The sequence below is a fragment of the Panthera onca genome, chromosome D1, assembly GCF_046562875.1.
Source record: "Panthera onca isolate mPanOnc1 chromosome D1, mPanOnc1 haplotype 2, whole genome shotgun sequence".
Lineage (NCBI taxonomy): Eukaryota > Metazoa > Chordata > Mammalia > Carnivora > Felidae > Panthera > Panthera onca.
The window spans coordinates 93,314,633-93,333,202 of record NC_138348.1 but is presented as its reverse complement, the minus strand read 5'-3'; the positions used below and the strand labels follow the sequence as shown (position 1 = coordinate 93,333,202).

The 18,570-nt window shown below is 48.1% G+C and overlaps 1 protein-coding gene across 8 annotated transcripts in view; it reads right to left on the bottom strand.

The window, feature by feature from the left end:
* Positions 1-227: 227 nt before the first annotated feature.
* The window catches only part of HEPACAM (hepatic and glial cell adhesion molecule), a 30,662-nt gene continuing 12,319 nt past the window's right edge, over positions 228-18,570 (bottom strand). Inside the window, exons 1-8 of one of the 8 annotated variants that reach the window (XM_060605119.3) lie at positions 16,226-16,413; positions 15,548-15,653; positions 5,306-5,647; positions 4,307-4,588; positions 3,920-4,019; positions 3,146-3,375; positions 2,931-3,001; positions 228-2,402 (exon numbers count right to left, since the gene is read on the bottom strand). In XM_060605119.3, the coding sequence (XP_060461102.1) occupies positions 2,100-2,402; positions 2,931-3,001; positions 3,146-3,375; positions 3,920-4,019; positions 4,307-4,588; positions 5,306-5,647; positions 15,548-15,632 (1,413 nt within the window). In that variant the 5' untranslated portion in view covers positions 15,633-15,653; positions 16,226-16,413 and the 3' untranslated portion in view covers positions 228-2,099. Of the gene's footprint in view, positions 2,403-2,930; positions 3,002-3,145; positions 3,376-3,919; positions 4,020-4,306; positions 4,589-5,305; positions 5,648-15,547; positions 16,046-16,225; positions 16,414-18,570 lie in introns of those variants that run through there. The other 7 variants (XM_060605118.3, XM_078432913.2, XM_060605122.3 and 4 more) reach the window with 7 other exon arrangements.

The following is an 18,570-nucleotide window of genomic DNA, read 5'->3' as shown; positions in this document are numbered from 1 at the left end:
AAATATTTGTTGAATAAATGAAAGAGCACTGGAATGAATGAGTGAATGAATGAATGAATGAATACATGGTGAGTGAGTGATGGCTGTGAAGCGGACAATTTGGGATTTGCAAAGAGGCTGAAGAATGACGATGGAAAATGAGAAGAAAAGGGAAAAGGGAAAGGACTGGTATTTTTAAGCTGTCTGCTTTGTTCTCCTCACTCAAGAGCAATAAAGTTGCCATTCCATTTCATTAAAAGTTTATTGAGCATCCAGGATGTGCCAGGCACTCTGCTAGATGCTGGTAATACAAAGATGAAGATCAAAACCAAAGCAAACCAAACCAAAACCACTTCCTTACTTACCCCCCCCCCCCCCGGATTTAAGGCAGATTTGGCTTGAGCCTGGGAAGCCAGCCCGTCAGGGGTTCAGCACCAGGGCAGGGGGTGCAGCATGCTCTCATCTCCCTCACTCCAACCCCGCCTCGTGAGGCTGAGCAGCCTGCACCCCTTCTCCAAGCCCTCCGTCTTCCACCTGCCTGAGCAACTCTCCCCTCCAGGCATGACCTCATTCTGGATGAGGCACCTGGGAGAGTGAGGGGAGCAGTCCTGGCTATGGGGACAGGGAGGGAGCTGGGAGGGGCATGCTGTGGAGGTCAGGGTGAAGGGGGCCGATTAGAAATGTTGTTGCCCTTGGGGTTGGCACAAAACCTGCCCCAGTGTGGAGGGGCGGGGCAGGGAACAGGGGGGTCTCTGTGAGATAGCGGAGAGTCAGGGCTGGAGCTCAGGAGGTTGGAGAGGGGCCGGGGATGCAAGGGCCCCAAAGGCATCACGGAAGAGAGGTTAGAACACAGAGGCCCTCCTTCTCTTTCAGTGTTTTAATTGTCCTCACTCCTTGCACAGTAGATTACTGTCTGTCTTGCAAACTGTTCAAGAGTTCAGTAACATGGGCATGGCCCGGTGACACAGCGGCCCAGCCTCTCTGTATTCTATGTTTGTGTGCTTAGGGAGTCTGCCCTTGTTCTGTCTCCTGGGATCTGAGCATCTGGGAGCAGGGCAGGTGGGAGGCTGGAGGCCAAGGGTTGGATCTTGTCTCCCTGCCATCCTGGGGAGCAGTAAACCTCCTCCTCCTCCCCTCCCCCACCATTACTCTGCAGACTGGAACCTTATTCTCTTACAGCTGAAGGAAGACCAGGGACCTTCCCCAGGGACAATGATTGTTTGAAAGGCTTGTTTTGTAAGGAAGCCAGGGAGAAGGCATAGGTGTGAGGGTTTTTAAAAAGTTCTTCACTTAATGTAGCTTTGTGGGCCAGGGGAGGGAGAACCCCTTTCTCTATAGGAATAGAGGCTAAAGGAGGAAAGAATTCTTGGTATACCCAGAGGGAGGCTTTGGGAGGAGGCCAAGCACAAGCACGGGGCAGGGGCTTGAATCCTTTGCCCTTGCTAGGGTTCAGGTCAGGGGCCAAAGCAATGTACTTGGCTCCTGCCTCACCAAACTGGTAGGTCCCCAGGTACCAGGTGTCCAGAGAAGGGTGCTCCGAGGCACTGCCTTCACAGTGATTCCCCGGATGCTCAGAACAGTCCTCTCTGTACACCCAGTAACCGGCATCTGATTTCCCCTTAGTTTAGGACAGTTGTTCCTCTTGGGCAAGTGGCCTCACTAATCTGAGCTTGCCAAAAAAGTGTCCTAGGGAACCAGGCGTTCATTCAGAGGGAAGGAAGGTTGGGTGGAAGCTTAGAGCTCCCTAGGAAGGGCACTGGATAGTCACGGGAGTTAGGTTACTGATGTTAGTTTTCATAAGACCCTTGGGGGATTGGGCCAGAAATTTAATAATCTATATGGTCCTAAGAGGGCACAACCCATACCCACTAAGAACACAGCTGGTGAAACAGGAGCAGACTCGACCCAGTTTCACCACTAGAGCCACTCCTCCCTGCCCCACCGCGTCCCCCACCCGCGCATGCTCACACTCGCCCACACGCGAGACTCGTCCCTGCGGGGACCTCCCCTGGCCCCTCGCGGCAGCGGCGGCGGCCACGTTCCCCCGCCTTCCCCCGGGCCCCGGCCGCTTTGCCGGGCTCCCCCCCCCCCCCCCCACCCCCCGGGGGTGCCGAGGCGGCTCAGGCGCTGATCTCCACCGGGCTGGCCTCGTCTTGCTCGCGGATCAGGTGCACGCCCGCAGTCCGCAGTGTGCGCGAGGCGCTGCGCGAGCGGCCGGGCGAGCCCGGGGCCCGGGGCGGCGACGTGTGCGTCCGGCCCGTGGCGGGGGAGCGCGCCGGAGAGCGCGGGTAGCGGCGGGCCGAGCGGATGGGCAGCCCTGGCGAGCGGCCGGGTACCGCCGGCGACACGGAATAGCCTGGCGGGCCGGGCTCGGTGGCGCTCCGAGGCTCCGGGGCAGGGTTCTCCTCGGGCTCCGGGGAGTCCTGCAAGGACACGCGCCGCGGGGTGAGCGTCCCCTCGAGGGCGCTGGGAATACCGAGGCGGGCACGGCTCCCTCCACACTCCCACCTCGTGGAAGGCGGCAGACATACGTCTGGTTTTTCTTGCAATACAGACCCCTTAGCATAGTGCCTGGTAAGTAAGTGCTCAGGAAATGTTCAAATGCACTAACTTGAGTGCTTTGTCCCCTTATTGTCTTCTTCCACTTGGCTTGGACAGCCTGGGACAGACTTAGTTGTAGTATAGTGGGGGAAATCACCAGAGTTGGTGTCCAGAGACCTAGGTTTGAAGCCTAGATCTGCCACTTATGTGTATTTACTTGTTCGATCCTGGGCAAGTCATTTCACCTCTGTAGGCCTTAGTTTTCTAATCCCTAAAGTGGGGGTGAGGCAAATATTTCTCAGGGTTAGTCTGAGCGCTGGAAAGAGACACGAGCATGGTATGGCTACCCAGCAGCAGAACGTGGCAGGGCTCACTGTGTGTTTGTGGGGCACCAGCAGGAAGCCGCTCACCTTGTCCTTCAGGATATACAGTGCCATGGGGTTCTTCCGCTCCTGCTCGCCACTTCGTGGGAGGGTATCTGCTGCACAGGGTGAAGAATGGGGGTGGCTGGCCCAGGTACAGAGCCCTTGCCACCAGCCAGCACCTGTACTCTTTGCTCCCCAAGTGGCCAGTCAAGGCCCCAACACAACCTCCACCAAAGGATCCAGAATACCTGGGGTCCTACCTTGGCCGCACCTCTCCCTGCTCTGCAGTCTTCGTGCAGTTGGTGGAGGAAGGGGCCCTGCAGAGCTGGCTTCCTTGTGGCCCAGTTCTGCCTTTTCCCAGCAGCCCACTGATCTGAGTGGCGATGGGATGGGTGAGTGGGTGGCTGGGAGCTCACCTTCTGGTTTCAGACGGTCATCATTCTGGTCCATATATTCCAGGGAGTTTTGCTTCTCCAGCTTCCTCTTCTTCCTGCAAATCAACCCACCAGCTTCTGAACAGAGCTGTGGAGCATGAGCAGGAGAGGGCCTGGGGGCAGGGTCCCTAGAGGAATCTGGTGGCAGTAGGAGAGTCCTTGTAACAGGGAGATGGGCTGGGCACAGTGGGCGCAGCAATAGTCCATAGGCTTTGGAATGTGTCACATCTAGGCTTGCATCCTGCGTCTGTGGCTAGCATTGAGGGCAAGTCACTTAACACATCTGAGTCTGGGTGTTATTATCTGTAAATTGCAGATGATCATACTTAAAAGGCAGTTCACTGCCCACAACCTTGGTGCCTGGCCCACAAAAGGTGCCCTGCAAGTGTGACCGTTATTACAGCACCGGGCTGTCGGGGGTGGTGAGCACATGATGTCGTTCGTTCCATACGCAACACATGGAATGGTAAGGTGGATCTCCCGGGAAGAGGCGCAGGGTCCTGGGAGGATAAGTATTTACGAGACTAAGAAAAGAACAGAGCTCGGGGTGGGGACAGATTGAAGGATTAGGGTGTCAGGGTGTGGAGCTTGGAGAGTTACCCAGACTTTTTGGAGGGTTTCCAGCAGGCACAGACTGTCACCAAGGTCACAAGGAGGAAGATGCCTCCTGTGGACAAGATGATGTAGAGGGAACTTCTTCCTAGGGAGAGAGAGAGGCAGAGAGGCGAGGGAGACTTCAGAGGGGCCGCAAGTATGGTGAGCAGAGCTCCTGCAGCGGAAGGAAGAGAAAAGGAGCCCCAAGCAGCATGGCTGGCCCATGGCAGAACTCACTGAACCCACTGCCCACTGTTGCTGTCCTCCACGGAAAGTTGGCCCACCTCTGCCTTTCCCCATCCAGGGGCACTCTGTCTGGGATGTCCTCAGTCCCTCACAGCACTTGCCTCTCGGGGTTTTGAGTCCTAGGGGCAGGCGGGCAGGGAGACTCACTGTATACGGTGATCTTGATGGGCAGGCTGCGGCCCTGGCTAATGGGGTTCTCCACCACACAGCTGTACAGGTCGTCGTCCTCCATGAGCACGCGGGTGATGGTGAGCACCTTGTGGTCAGGGGACAGGAGCATTCTCGAGTCATTGAGGAGGGGTTTGCCATCCTTCAGCCAGGTGTAGCTGGGCTTGGTGCCGTTCTCGTGTGAGCAGTTCAGGGTGAAGGCCTCGCTGAGCTCCAGCACAGTGGTCGAAGCCACTAACACCTGTGGCCTGGAAATGGGCACTGAGTCCCGGGGGTGAGAGAGGCTGTGAGCCATGGGCCAGACAGCTTTTCCCTTCCCCTTCTTACCTCCCGCCTTCTAATATATCACAACTCAATTTGTGGTCTCAGAGGCCCTTCAGGGATCTTCGGTCCCATCTTTCCCCATCACCCACCCATCCGTTCGTTCATTCATTCATTTCTTTACCAAGTATTTGCTGAGCACCTACTAAGTGCAGAGGGTACAATGCTGAACAAGATAGCCATGGTCCCCGCCCTCATGGGCCTTCCCTTCCTTCTTCTCAAATGCCCTTTCAAGATGTCGTAAACTGGCCCAGCCTGAAACATATTTCAGTTGAGTGAAACCTAGGTCCAAATGTCTGGGTTCAAATAGTGGTTCTATCATGTGCTAGCTCTGTGACTTTGGGCAAGTTATTCAACCTCTTCGTGCCTCAATTTCCTCATCTACAAAATGGGAATAATGATACTAACTATCCCTACCTTATTATAAGCATTCAATGAGTCAGTATATTTCAAAACACAGAATAGTTTCTGGTACGTAGTAAACACGCTATACACGTTCACTGTGGCCTATCTGCCAACTTCTGGTGTCCAGTGGTCTCTCTCTCAGCTCCCCGGTGGCTTCTGTGTTGCGATTCCCAGGGTCTGGCCAGTGTAAGGGCAGACCCTGCCCCAGTCCCAGGCACCAGCCCTGCCCCCTTCCCTGTCAGAGCACTTTACCATCTACAGTGAGGTTGATCGTCTTCTCCCCGGTGAACGTGTCATCCGTGATGGAGATCTCAACTTCATAGGTGCCCTCATCGGCCAGCTGCAGGTCACTGAGAAGCAGGGAGCCGTTTTCAAAGAGGCGGATGCGGTCTCGGTAGTCAGGCCGTAAGGTGCCAATGACCTCTGTGCCGATGGACTGTACCACGGTCACTGGCTTGTCCCGCTTCAGCTGCCACTTCACGACGGGCTTGTCGCTGCTGGTGCTGCTGTACTGCACGGAAAGCAGGGCTGACTTCCCCACCGTGCCATGGATCAGGCGCACCGGGCTGGTGATGTTCACCCCCTCCAGGGGCTCTGTGAACAGATGCCCATGGGGAGATGGCAGTGTCAGGCCCGTGGCTCCCTACTCCTGCTCCCTCCCTTAGGTCCTCTGATGTCTTTGTGCCTCACCCTCTGGGCCCTTCACTCCCTGGCAGTCCTTCCTTCTTACCTTTGGTGCCATGCCTCTCGACTACAGTTCTGGCCCCTCTGATTCTCCATCACCCCTCACACCCAGCCCTTGCCCTAAGTCCTTCTTCTCCCTGGCTCTCTACCTCTGGCAGTTTTCTCCATTGCCTCCTCTCGAGGAGGACCTGTGGCCAACGCACGCGCTATGTGCTCCGTTCACAGAAATGTTTACTGAGTACTATTCCGTGTCCTCGCGATAGATCAGTGAGCAAAACAGACAAACACAGATCTCAGGGTGAATTTGTCAGATTTTCTTCTTGATTGGGGATTGGGAAAGTAGAGAATGGAGAAGCATGGGAACACAGATTCATAAAGAAAGGAGTATGTCATAAGACAGTGCCAATAAAGGGGAAGTTTAGGGGCCAGAAGACAACTAGACCATTCTTCATTCGTACCAAGAGTCTCCCCCTCTCCTTGCCCCTGCTGCATGTAACACTTCACTTGACCTGCCTGGGGGCGAATAGTCCTGCAACTGAGGTTTTGAAATACACCCAGACGCCAGCCCGACTTGCAACCCCTATAGAAGAGGGATTTGGGATGGGTAGAACAAAGAGTTTGGAATCAAAAGGCCTTATGAGATTGGGCTCCGCCACTGACAGGCTGTGTGGACCTGGGCAAGCCATCATTCTAGGCCTCATTCTTCTTGTTTAGAAACTCAGGATGCAAACAATAACAAGAACAACTGCCTTATCAAGTTCACAATGGAAGAGCACAACACATACATCAGTTATTATTGTGTAGTGGAGAGAACACAAGAGTGAGCATCAGAGACTTGGGCCCTTACTGTTGACTTAGGACCTGGGAAAAGTCACTTACCTGTTCGGGACTCAGAGAGGTGAAATAAGTGGTAATCTTGATGTCTCATTCATTTGTTCCAGCCCTGAAATCCTGGGATTTTATTATCTTGTCCAATGGTTGCCCCATCTAGAGACATATCTCATATTTCAGAGACCTCTTAGAAGCTTTGGAACCTGAACAGACGCCATTCATTGGTGTTACATGGCCTTGCAGAGCAACACAACCACCCAAAGGAGAGTCTTCTTTTGGGAGGGATGTCAGTTGGGAGCGGGGCTGAGTTTAGCTAAACAGACACATACATGTCAGGTTCTCAGTCTCTCTGCACCCCCAGCTGCTCTCTTTGATGGTAACACACCCCTGAAGTTCCCTCTTTCTTTCTCTCCAGTTTCCCACTCTGCTACTACTGCTGTTTAGATTTGGGGAAGCAAATTGTACCTTTCCTTTCCTTATTCTTCTCCTTGTGCTTAGAGGACCCAGACCAAACCAAAAGGGAATTAAACTAAAAGATGAATTGAGGAGATTGAAGCAAATTTAATAAACGTATTTAGTCAATTTTTGGAACAAATGCTTTGTTAAGTAGCAAGCTCATCATCTTTGGAAGGGGTCAAGGAAAGGCCAATTGTTGTTCTTTCACCTCTCTATGCCTCAGTTTCCTCCTCTGCATAATAAGGTTTTGGGGCCAGATGATCACAAGGGGCCTTCTCATCTCTGACATTCTATGATCCCATACCTGCCAGGTCTGTTAGAATCAGGAAACCTTAAGTATGAAGGTTGAATCATGAAACCTTAAGTCCTAGAATGATTAAAGCTGCCATATGTATGAATATCATATGCTTGTTATTGAGAGGATTTTTGATTTGGGGGAAGTAGAATGGCCAAATCAAATATTGTCAAAATTTTTTTTAAGTAGGCTCCATGTGGCTTGAATAAGCCCCCCTCCAAGGCGGGGCTTGAACTCACAACCCTGAGATCAAGACCTGAGCTGAGATCTAGTGTGATGCTGAACTGGCTAAGCCACCCAGGTGCCCCTCAAATATTTTTTATTAAAGATATTTGGTAGGGCGCCTAGGTGGCTCAGTCAGTTAAGCATCTGACTCTTGATTTCAGCTCAGGTCATGATCTCATGGGTTGTGGGATCGAGCCCCGCATCAGGCTCTGTCTGTGCTGACAGAATGGCGCCTGCTTGAGATTCTCTCTCTCCCTCTCTCTCTGCCCCTCTCCCACTCACACTCTGTCTCTCTCAAAATAAATAAACATTTAAAAAAAGATATATTTTCTCCCATAGAACCATGTATGAAGATGAAAACAAATGAAATCTAGTTCTGGCTCATCAATTTGGAAGAAGAGGTGGTGGAGACTAGACTCTTGTCCTCCCCAATAACTTGGGGTGCTACTAGGAATCCCTCTGGCTGTCTGTATCAGATTGAAATCCATTTAACCACAGAATCCTTAGGATTTCTTCCAACTGTTAATTTCTTAAGATTTCTTACCTAGCAACTGCTAGGTCCCAGGCTTGGCTTGATTTGGAAAAGCAAGCTTTCGGATTAACCTGAAGAGGCAAATAGACTTTGGTATGTGTGACTTGAGGTGGCCCTGAAAAGAGTCATTGAGTTTCATTAAAGGCCAGGGTGGTGGTGATCAAATAGTTGGGGAACATCTATTCAGGACATAGTCTGCAGCAGTGGGGTTTGCACGTGAGGGTGGTATATGCAGAGGCATCTTGGGGCTTAGCCACCCCAACCACCAAACCTTGAGGGTTCTCATTTCCTCCTTCTAGGAAGCTGAGAAGTGATAGTCCAAGCCCCAAAGAGAAGTGAAAGGGATTCTCTCTTCCTTCGTTCTCTGGCCCTCCCTTGAGCTTCCCTTGTCTTATATCTCTCCTATTCCGTACAAGGTCCTCGTGGTCCTTTTGTGATGTCTTCCCAGCTCAGGTCAGTTCTTTCTGCCAGTTTAAACTTGATTCTTCTGCATAAAAACATTGGAAAACCTATAACATATGGATTGCCCTAGGCTTCCCCCTCCTGTAGGTGGGCGCCTTCCTCATGTGCAGGAACATGGGTATGCCCACGAATTGCAGGGGTGTTTGTACACATGTTCAGAAGTGAATGGAGCAGTCTTTCTCGGAAGCTGACAAAGAGAGTATTTTGCTGAGCAAACACTGTTTCCCAAAACTCTAGCCAAAATTGGAGTCGGTATTAAGTTCAGGGTTCCACAACTTAACAGGGGACACAGTGAACTGGGATGGATGCCAAAGCAGGACACAGAAATGAGGAAATGGCTAACAACTAGGATCCACAGTGGAAATAAAAGAGACTAGGGCTATTCAACCTTGAGAAGCGATTAACTTAATCATGGTGCTTGAGTCTCTGAGGCATCATTATGTAGAAAGTCTCTGTTCCCACTGGAGGCTGAACAAAAGGAAATTGACATCACAGCAAGATTTACCTGTCAACTTAAATGATGCCATGCTGGGTCAGATGGGTGGCCCCTCTCAAGTGGGATTTTGACCAGCTGTGACACCAAGGAATGTCAAGCTTTAAAGCATGAGAATGTACCTGCCAGTAGCTTTGGGTTCCCTTCATAGCCTCTCCCTTTAAGGCAACCATCATCTGCTGATCTTTATGTGCTCCTTTATGCTTGCCAAAATTTTTCTCTTGGGGCGCCTGGGTGGCTCGGTCGGTTAAGTGGCCAACTTTGGCTCAGGTCATGATCTCGCAGTCCGTGAGTTCGAGCCCTGCATCAGGCTCTGTGCTGACAGCTCAGAGCCTGGAGCCTGTTTCAGATACTGTGTCTCCCTCTCTCTGACCCTCCCCTGTTCATGCTCTGTCTCTCCCTGTCTCAAAAATAAATAAAACGTTAAAAAATTTTTTTAAAAAAACAACAAAATTTTTCTCTTACCAGTATTTGCCTTGAATTTTCCTTTTAGAAGTGTCGATGAAACAATGCCAAACATGTATTCTAGGATTTGGTCTTTATACACCTAATTCATACTCACTAACACCATTGACTCCAGTTATAGACTTTGTGTGTGTGTGTGTGTGTTTGTTTTTTTGTCTCGTTTGTGTCTGTCACCACAAGGAAGTCCCTTTGACCATCATAGACACACTTCTCTGGGCTTTCTCCAATTCTATTATTTCTTTTTTGAGGTGCAGGGACCAGAACTACAATAATACAATAATCCAAAGACAGCACACAGCATGATTTTCTAAATGGAAAACTTTTTGCTTTCTGCTTTTGGTTTTTCATATTCTTCCTAACGAACGATGCTCTGAAAACAACCCCCTCCTCTGCTCCTTAGAGGTGTACCACTGATTGCATACATGTTGAGGTTCCTGTGTTGTGTTCTTACACTGGTATCTGTTGAGCCCTCCAAGGGCCTACAAGAGTGTGAAATCATTTTAAGTGTCAACCACTCAGGAACGTAGGGGAAAGCCAGGAAACAGAAATTGTGAAGAAGGCCCTTGGGATCCAGGAAGAGAGGGGTCCATATACCTTTTATCTGTGCTCAAAGAGTATAGATGTCCAGTAACGCATACCTAGCTATTAGGTATTAAGATGCCACATGGAGATTTATCCTATGATCAGAACTAGCACTATTGTTAAGCTGTCAGTTCTCCCAAACCGACTTACAGGTTTACCACAATACCAATAAAAATCGCAGGAGGTTTACTTTGTAATAGTGGCACAAGAATAGACAAATAGATCAATGGAATAGGATAGAGAGGCCCAAAATAAACATATATGATCACTTGGCTAACGACAAAGGTGACATTGCAGTGCACTGGGAAAAGGATTATCTTTTTAATAAGTGGCGCTGGACCATGTAGGAAAGAAATGAATTGTGACCCTTACCTCACACCTTACACAAATATCAATCCTAGATGGATTGCAGATCTAAATGCAAAAGGTAAAACAATGTGTTTTTTTAAAAGAAAACATAGGAGGGGGTGTCTAGGTGGATCAGTGGGCTAAGCATCCAACTTCGGCTCAGGTCGTGATCTCACAGTCTGTGAGTTTGAGCCCTGCATCAGGCTCTGCGCTGACAGCTCAGAGTCTGGAGCCTGCTTCACATTCTGTGTGTGTCTCTCTCATTTGGCCCCTCCCCTGCTCATGTTCTGTCTCCTCCCTCTCTCAAAAATAAATAAACATTAAAAAAAGAAAAGAAAACATAGGAGAATATCTCTGTGACTTGAGGGCAGACACAGATTTCTTAAACAGGACACAAAAGTGGTACCCATAAGAGAAAAAAGATACATTGGACACAGTGAAATCAAGAGCTTCTGTTCATCAAAAGACGCCATTAAGAGAGTGAAGAGGCAAGCTGCAGAGCGAGAGATATTTGCAATGCATATACCCTTTAGGGGACTCATATCCAAAATATATTTCTTAAACTCCTACAAATCGATAATTTTTTAAAAATCCAGAAAACTTAGTAGAAAATGGGCAAAAGACTTAGAAGAGGTACTTCACAAAAAAGGATCTCCAAATGGCAACTAATGGTATGAAAAAGATACAACTTTATTAATAATCATGGGAATGCAATTTGAAACTATAATTTGATACCACCGCCTACTCATTAGGATGACTAACATGAAAAAGAGAAAACACAGTTGTTGGTGAAGATGTGGGGTATCTGGAGCTCTGTTACACTGCTGGTGGGAATGTAGATGGACATAATCGCTTCTGAAAATTGTTTGACCACACTTACTAAGGCTAACCACATATAACTCAACAATTCAACTCCTTGGTGTATCCCCAAAGAAATGTGTACATCTGTTCACCAAAAGACAGGCACTAGAATATCTTAGCAACTATATTGACAAAGCCCCAAACTAGAAACAACCAAAGTGTCTATAAAAGTTTAAAAGATAATTTTTTAATGTTTACTTATTTATTTCGAGAGAGCACGCTCATGCTTGTGTGCAAGCAGGGGAGGGGCAGAGAGAGAGGGAGAGAGAGAATCCCAAGCAGGCTCCTCACTGTCAGCACAGAGGGGCTCCGTCTCATGAACCGTGAGATCATGACCTGAGCTGAAATCAAGAGTTGGATGCTTAACCCACTGAGCTACCCAGGCGCCCCGAATAGATAAATAAATTGTGGTGTATGCATACAATGGAGTACCATACAGCACTGAGACCAAACAAATTATAATTTCAACAACAACATGAATGAATCTTACAAATTGTGGGGTGCCTGGGTGGCTTAGTTGGTTAAGCATCAGTCTTTACCTCAGGTCTTGATGTCACAGTTCATAAGTTCGAGCCCACTTTGGACCCTCTGGTCCCCCCACCCCCCTTCAAAAACAACAACAACAAATTTGGAGTTCAGCCAAAGAAGCCAGATACAAAAGAATGCAGGCATATGATTCAGTTTATATGAAGTTCAAAGACATGAAAAATTAATCAGTATTAGAAGTTAGGATATCACTGTATCCCTGGGGGAGGGCAATAGTAACTGAAGTATTGGGGGAGGTGCTTTTGAGATGCTGAAATATTCTATTTCTTGATCTTGGAGGCTGATTACATGGGTTCATTCACTTTTTAAAGGTTTATCAACATATCCTTACACTCAATGCATTTCTGTGCATATATCTCTGTTAGAAGAAAAGGACAGCACCTACAATGTGAAGGTGATCTTAAGGCTAAACGGGTGGAACCCAGGTAGGGGACTTCTTCCCATTGGGTCCCTGGAGGATGGAATAGTTCTAGGATCTGGGAGAGGAAAATATTGCAAATCAGATTATGTAGATTTATGGCATGCCATGTTTATGTTTATATGTCAGCCTCTAGAAAAACCTTGCTTGAATGTTTCATGACTTGGGCTGTGATCAGTTTAGGAAAGCCTCATTTGTCCCTATTAGGGACAAACCATTAAAGACTATTACTTGCCCCCTTTAAGTGTCAATCTTAAAAAACTACATTTCCCAGTCTTCTTTGCAGGTAGGTATGGCCATGTGACCAAGTTCCAGCCAGTAGAACCAGTGGAAGTGATAGGTACCAGTTCTAGGCTAGTTTAGAAAAATGTTTTTCCTTTAAAAAAAAAAAAATTCTCTGCCTGAAAGAAATGGAGATAAACCTCGGGGTGACTACTGGAAGCTGACAGAGAGCTTTATCAGCTTGGTCCCTGAAAAAGCTTCAGGAATCAGAGCACTTCCTCATCCCAGGCCTAGTCTAAAACCACACTGTACTATTACATGGCTAGTGCCAGGAACGTAAATTTTGGGATTCATTACAGATGCTAGTATCTTCCTAACTAATATAGTGAGGATGGCAGAAATTCTTTATGGAATCCCAGCTCTTTATTGTTCTTGAGTCCACAGCAGTACAGTGGCCTGACCCTGTACTTCTTTACCTCTTTACCCACCATAGGTCATAAATCTCATCCTATTAGCATAATTTATATTTAGAATGTTTTTTGCCGCATATACTGAGTAACATGCTCCCACACAGAAGAGACTTTGTCACTTTTTGTTTTCCCTTGGTCATGCTGACTGACAAGATCTTTCTATAATTTTTTTCCTTACCATTCGATGAACGGTTTCCTTACCATTCCTGGAAAGCGTTTAGGGAGAACTCCGATTGGTATATTACATTGAGCACTTCGTGTTCCCAATCCACTGACTGCCTACCTTTGACCTTGTAATTTCCACTAGACCGCTCTCACTAAGGCTAAGAGTTAGCCTCTGAATTTCTGTATCCAACAAACTCTTTGAATTGTAATATAATAATAATAATAATAATAATAATAATAATGATAATGATAATGATAATAATAGTTGCAGATATAATTGGCCCTTGATATACTGGACCTCTTTGACACTTTTGATGCTATCAGAAAAACTCCAACTCCCTTTCTGGACACCACAGTCTTTTAGTTTCCCCTCTGTCCCTCTTGCGTGTTCCTTCTTGGTCTCCTCAGCTGGCCTTTTCCCCCTCTACCTCCTACAAATCTGGGTTTACTCAGTGCTCCACGTTTAGCCCATTTTCTCCCCCTAGGCGATATGACCCATTCTCACTGTTTTGGATCTCACCTATAGGCTGAGAGCTTCACCTGTCTCTCTTCACCTCTCTCCCCTGTCCCCACCCCTACTTCAGGCTTTTCAACATTTCCCCACAAATGTCTCTTAGGCATTTCAACCTCAACCTGGTCAGGACTCATTATCACACTTCAGACCCCATCCCAGTGATCGGTTCAAGTTTCACACAGAAATCCTACCTCCCTTTCTGGATCCTCCTACTTCCTGTCGATCACTAGGTCCTGACTTTCCCTCCAAAATATTATCTCCATGTGCCTGCTTCTCCCTCTTTTTATTCTATTTCCAGCTCATGTGATTTCTCTCTTGAACTATTGCAATAGCCTTGTCATGGGTTAAATTGTGTCCACTCCTGAATCCATATATTGAAGTCCTAACCTCAGTATATTGAGTGTGACCTTCTTTGGCAATGGGATTATTGCTAAGCTGCGGTCATCCTGGGGTAGGCTGGGCCCTTAATCCAACATGACTCATGTCCTGATAAAAAGTGGAAGTTTGGACACAGACACAAGCACAAGGGGAATGTCCTGTGAAAACAGGTTATGTTGGCACCAGCCAAGGAACTACCTGAAGCGAGCAGAGAGGCCTGGAATAGATCCTTCCCTAGAGCCCTGAAGAGCCTGTGACCTTATCTCAGACTTTCAGCCTGCAGAACTGTGATACTATACATTTCTGTTGTTTAAGCTACCCAGTTTGTGATTCTCTATGACAGCGGCCCTAGCAAATGGATACAGGCTTCCTTTCCTCTCATGTTTGCCTCTGGTTTCTTCTCCAATGTCTCCCTGTAGAGTGAGCTATCTGAAATACAAATCTGGTCCTGCCAGTCCTGATTACCAACCGCCCAATACCCCTTCCCCTCCTCCACTGTTTATAGATTATATTCCAGGGATCTTAGTATGGTTTCCAAGGCTCTCGCCTGATTCACATTTTCCTCTTTAGCAGTGGTGAATGGCTGGGCTCCTACTAAACACAGGATGCTATTCTAAAATGTTGACCTTTACCCACTTCTCCAACTATAATGCACACTCTCACACCTACCTCTTTTTCTCATCCTTTAAAATTTAGTCCAGACACTCCCAGGAAACCTCCCCTGATGTTCCCCCACCCCACCCTGCACCTCTAGCACCAGCTTTCTGGATGGAGTAGGTGACCTCTCTCTGATCCTGGACATCCTTTGTGTATCTGACTCATAGTAGTTTCTGCATTTTATTAAAATGATCTCTGCATCTGTTTGCTTCACCAAACTGTGAATTTCTAGGCTCTCTGGAATAGTGCATGTGTGTGTGCATGTGCGCACACGCATGCACACACACACACACACACACACACACACACACAGAAACACATCTATTTAAAGTAAGATCAATTCTCTAAGGAGTTGGTAGGGGGCAGTACAGAAGGTAGGTGTCTAGGGCATGGGGTGAATTATGGATGGATTGGTGTTATTTCCAAAAACCAAAAGGCTCATTATCTCCAAAGCTTATTTCATCTCCCTTGCTGTTTTGTGCTCAGAGAAGCCAGGGTGGGGGTTGGGGAGGCACAAACCCCAGATCTCCCCCACCCCTCCAAGCCCATCATGATCCCTTGGAAAGAATGCCTGACTGGCCCACGCCAACAAGACATCCCATAAGAAATGGCTCACTGCCCTCTATCTAATGTACTGAATGCCGTGGGAGCTCCAAAGTCATGCAGCCTTTTGGGGGAGGGGCGCAGGGGCTGGGCGGGAGGCACACAGAATGAAGAAATACATTCAACACTAATGCCTGAATTCACTGAGATGCTTCCCACGGGGCGGCAGCTAAGCTCTCTCCCCTCCTCCCAACCTAAAGTCATTCTGCCCTTTAACTCCCCCTCCCTCTCTTTTGAAAGTACCGGGTCCCCTCTCCAGACCGTTTCTTACCCTTCTGGTCTCCTACCTGTCTGGATCAGAAGAAGGTAGACAAAAGGGGTGAGGCTCAGGGCACTGAAGGCTCTGGACAGGGCTCCCCTTTCTCTCTTCATTTTGGGTGGCGTTCTCCAGCTCTGGTGCAGACAATTAGCATGATTTCTCCACTCTGGGCACGTCCCTTTGTACCACTCGGAGTTTCTCTGCCCGAACACAACTCTGCCAACTTCCCTCTGAATACACAGAGCCCTGTGTATTGCTGGACTTGTTCTTTCCTCTCTTTCAGACCTGGCATTTTCTAGTTTCAAAGCGCTACATCCCCAGTTCAGAATGGGGTATCTGCTTAGGATATAATCTCCAATGTGGGTTCTAATCTGATGGGTCCCATCCGTTCTTTGCCTGCTTGAGCTGAGCCCCACTACCAGGGGGAGATGAGGATCTGGGCTCCGTGAGGGGACTGGGCTGGGACACACTCTGAACTGGATCTTGTGTCCCAACCTATCCTGTCTCCACCTCACGCTCCTTGTTCCTGCGAAGGAGGGTGGGTGCCAGGGACAGACCTCCAATAAGCTCTGAAAAGGGAGGGAGAGGAGCTTTTAAAAAGCTGGGAGAAAGAGAGATCCCAGAGAACTGCTGAAGAATGGAAAACCCCTGTTCCACCCCAAAGGAAGAAGATTGGAAAATGACTTGAATTCTATTATTTTCATACCTGTCCTGGTCCTGCTTGGGATTCTCTCTCCTATCACAGAATCACATAGATGCTGGGGACCTCTTTCCAGAAGCCATTCTGTTCATTCCCCTGCCTCCAGCCACTTTTCTAGAACATGTCAGAGCACAGATGAAGGTAATACTCTAACAGCCAGCATCCTGGGGTTCTGTTACCAGCTTCACAGCCTCGATATCTCCTTTTGTCTTGAGGCTGTGATGAGGAAAAGCACCCTTAGCTCCACCTCACCCCTCATGACTGTGTCCACACCTTCTCACGGGCACTGTCACTGGAATGTATGCTTACTAACTGAGATCTTGGGAAGGGCTCACAGTCTGGTTAAGCCTCCAATTTCACATCTAAAAATTGGGGAAACAGTAGCTTCCTTATAGGAATTGTTGGGAGGACTGATGACAGTTTAGTACAGTGGGGTACCTTGGAAATTGTTAGAGAGATAACATTTTAAACTTAAAAAGTAAACCTGCCTCTTCTTTTTCATTCCTGTAGTGATCTTTACATTTTGAGAAGACCAAAGTTACAGCTTTCCTCTTGGTTTATAAGCCGGGTCTTAGTTGTGTAAATGTGGTGGCTACCTTTGGAAATATTCTTGTTACATCCTGGAGAAAGCCTGAGTAGGTCAGGTTTCTAGAACTGAAGACTCATTGCATGGCTCAGCTGAGCCTAAGGGTGCAGAGTAGAAGAGGGAAGCATTGATTTTTAACTCTACAGAGGAACTCCAAAAAATATTCTGAAATACGTAAATGAGATTCTTGTTTTCATTTTGCATCTCTGTGCCTATGACTTTCCCCTACACAGCTCAAGGCACCTGTCTGCCTCTGGTAAAGTTAGTTTTGTTTTGGCAGACATACAATGAGAAGGAGAAAGTCAATATCCAGTTTCTGACATCTAAAATAGTGTTTTATTTATTTATTTAAAAATTTTAATGTTTGTTTATTTTTGAGAGGCAGAGAGAGAGAGACAGACAAAATACAAGTGGGGAAGGGGCAGAGAGAGAGGGAGACACAGAATCTGAAGCAGGCTCCAGGCTCTGAGCTGTTGGCACAGAGCCCAACACAGGGCTTGAACCCACAAACCACGAGATCATGACCTGAGACGAAGTCAGATGTTTAACCAACCGACTGAGCCACCCAGGTGTCCCTAAAATAGTATTTTAGAGTCAGTAGTGAGACAAAAGGCTTGTGAGCCAGTCTTTGTAAAGGACAAAAGGCTATTTATTGTCTAAGAGTAAAAGCAGGATATTATGTTCAGGAAATAGAAAGGCTGGAGTCTGCCTTTTTTAGCCTGAAGGACGATGGAAAGGAAATTGTGGTAGCAGGAGACCTAAGTGGGATCTAACTTCTCAACATCCTCCCTTCTCTTGCCCTAGGGGGGAACCTCAGGCTCCTTATACCCATGGAATATGCGAGTGCCCCAAAGTGCCCACAAGTTCCCCCGAGGGGGCTCAGAAGTGCCAAGAGGCAAAGAACCGACAACAGCTGCTGGTGTGGGGTCAGCATGTAGCTCATCACACCAGGGAGCAACCTCGAGGGGTGCAGGGACCAGCAGGGGTCCTGAGAATGCCACACAGGCCTACAGACACCATCTCCCCTCTTGTCACGAGGTCACCTAAGCCATACCACCTACACTCACCCCAACGTTCCTTCGAGATGAGCTGGGTTGGGGGAGGAACCTAAACAGATTGAATGAGCAGTTGCCAGAGTTGTCTAAGCAGTGACGGAGACACTTCAAGAGAATGTTGAAATAGTCGGGTCAGAGTGAGTTTACCAGGATAGACTAATAGTTAGCTTTTCCCTGCTGCCTGGGGGGCTGTGAGTGGCTTCTGTGGCAGGTGACAGCAGCTGTAAGGGCACGAAGACACTGCAGTTGCTTTGTGGCCGAGTGTCCAACCAGCACCCTTGCAATCCTGCTACAGGTCTTTTTTTTTTCTTAAGTTTATTTATTTTGAGAGAGAGGGAAAGCTCACATATGTGGGCAGAGAGAGAGAGAGAGAGAGAGGGAGACAGAGAGAGAGAGAGAGAGAATATCCCAAGCAGGCTTTACACTTTCAGCGAGCAGCCCGATGCAGGGCTCAAACTCATGAACTGTGAGATCATGACCCGAGCTAAAGTCAAGAGTTGGATGTTTAACCCACTGAGCCATGTGGGTGCCCCTTGCTTCAGGTCTTTTTAAAATGAATAGGCCTACAGAAGCTTATGGTATCTGCTTATGTACCTTTCTCCCTTAAAACAGAGAGCTCTCTTATTGAAGAACTATGGCTTACTAGTCTCTGTAGACCTACTGTCTAATACAGGGCAGGGCGCAGAGTAGGTTCTCTGCAAACAGTTGCT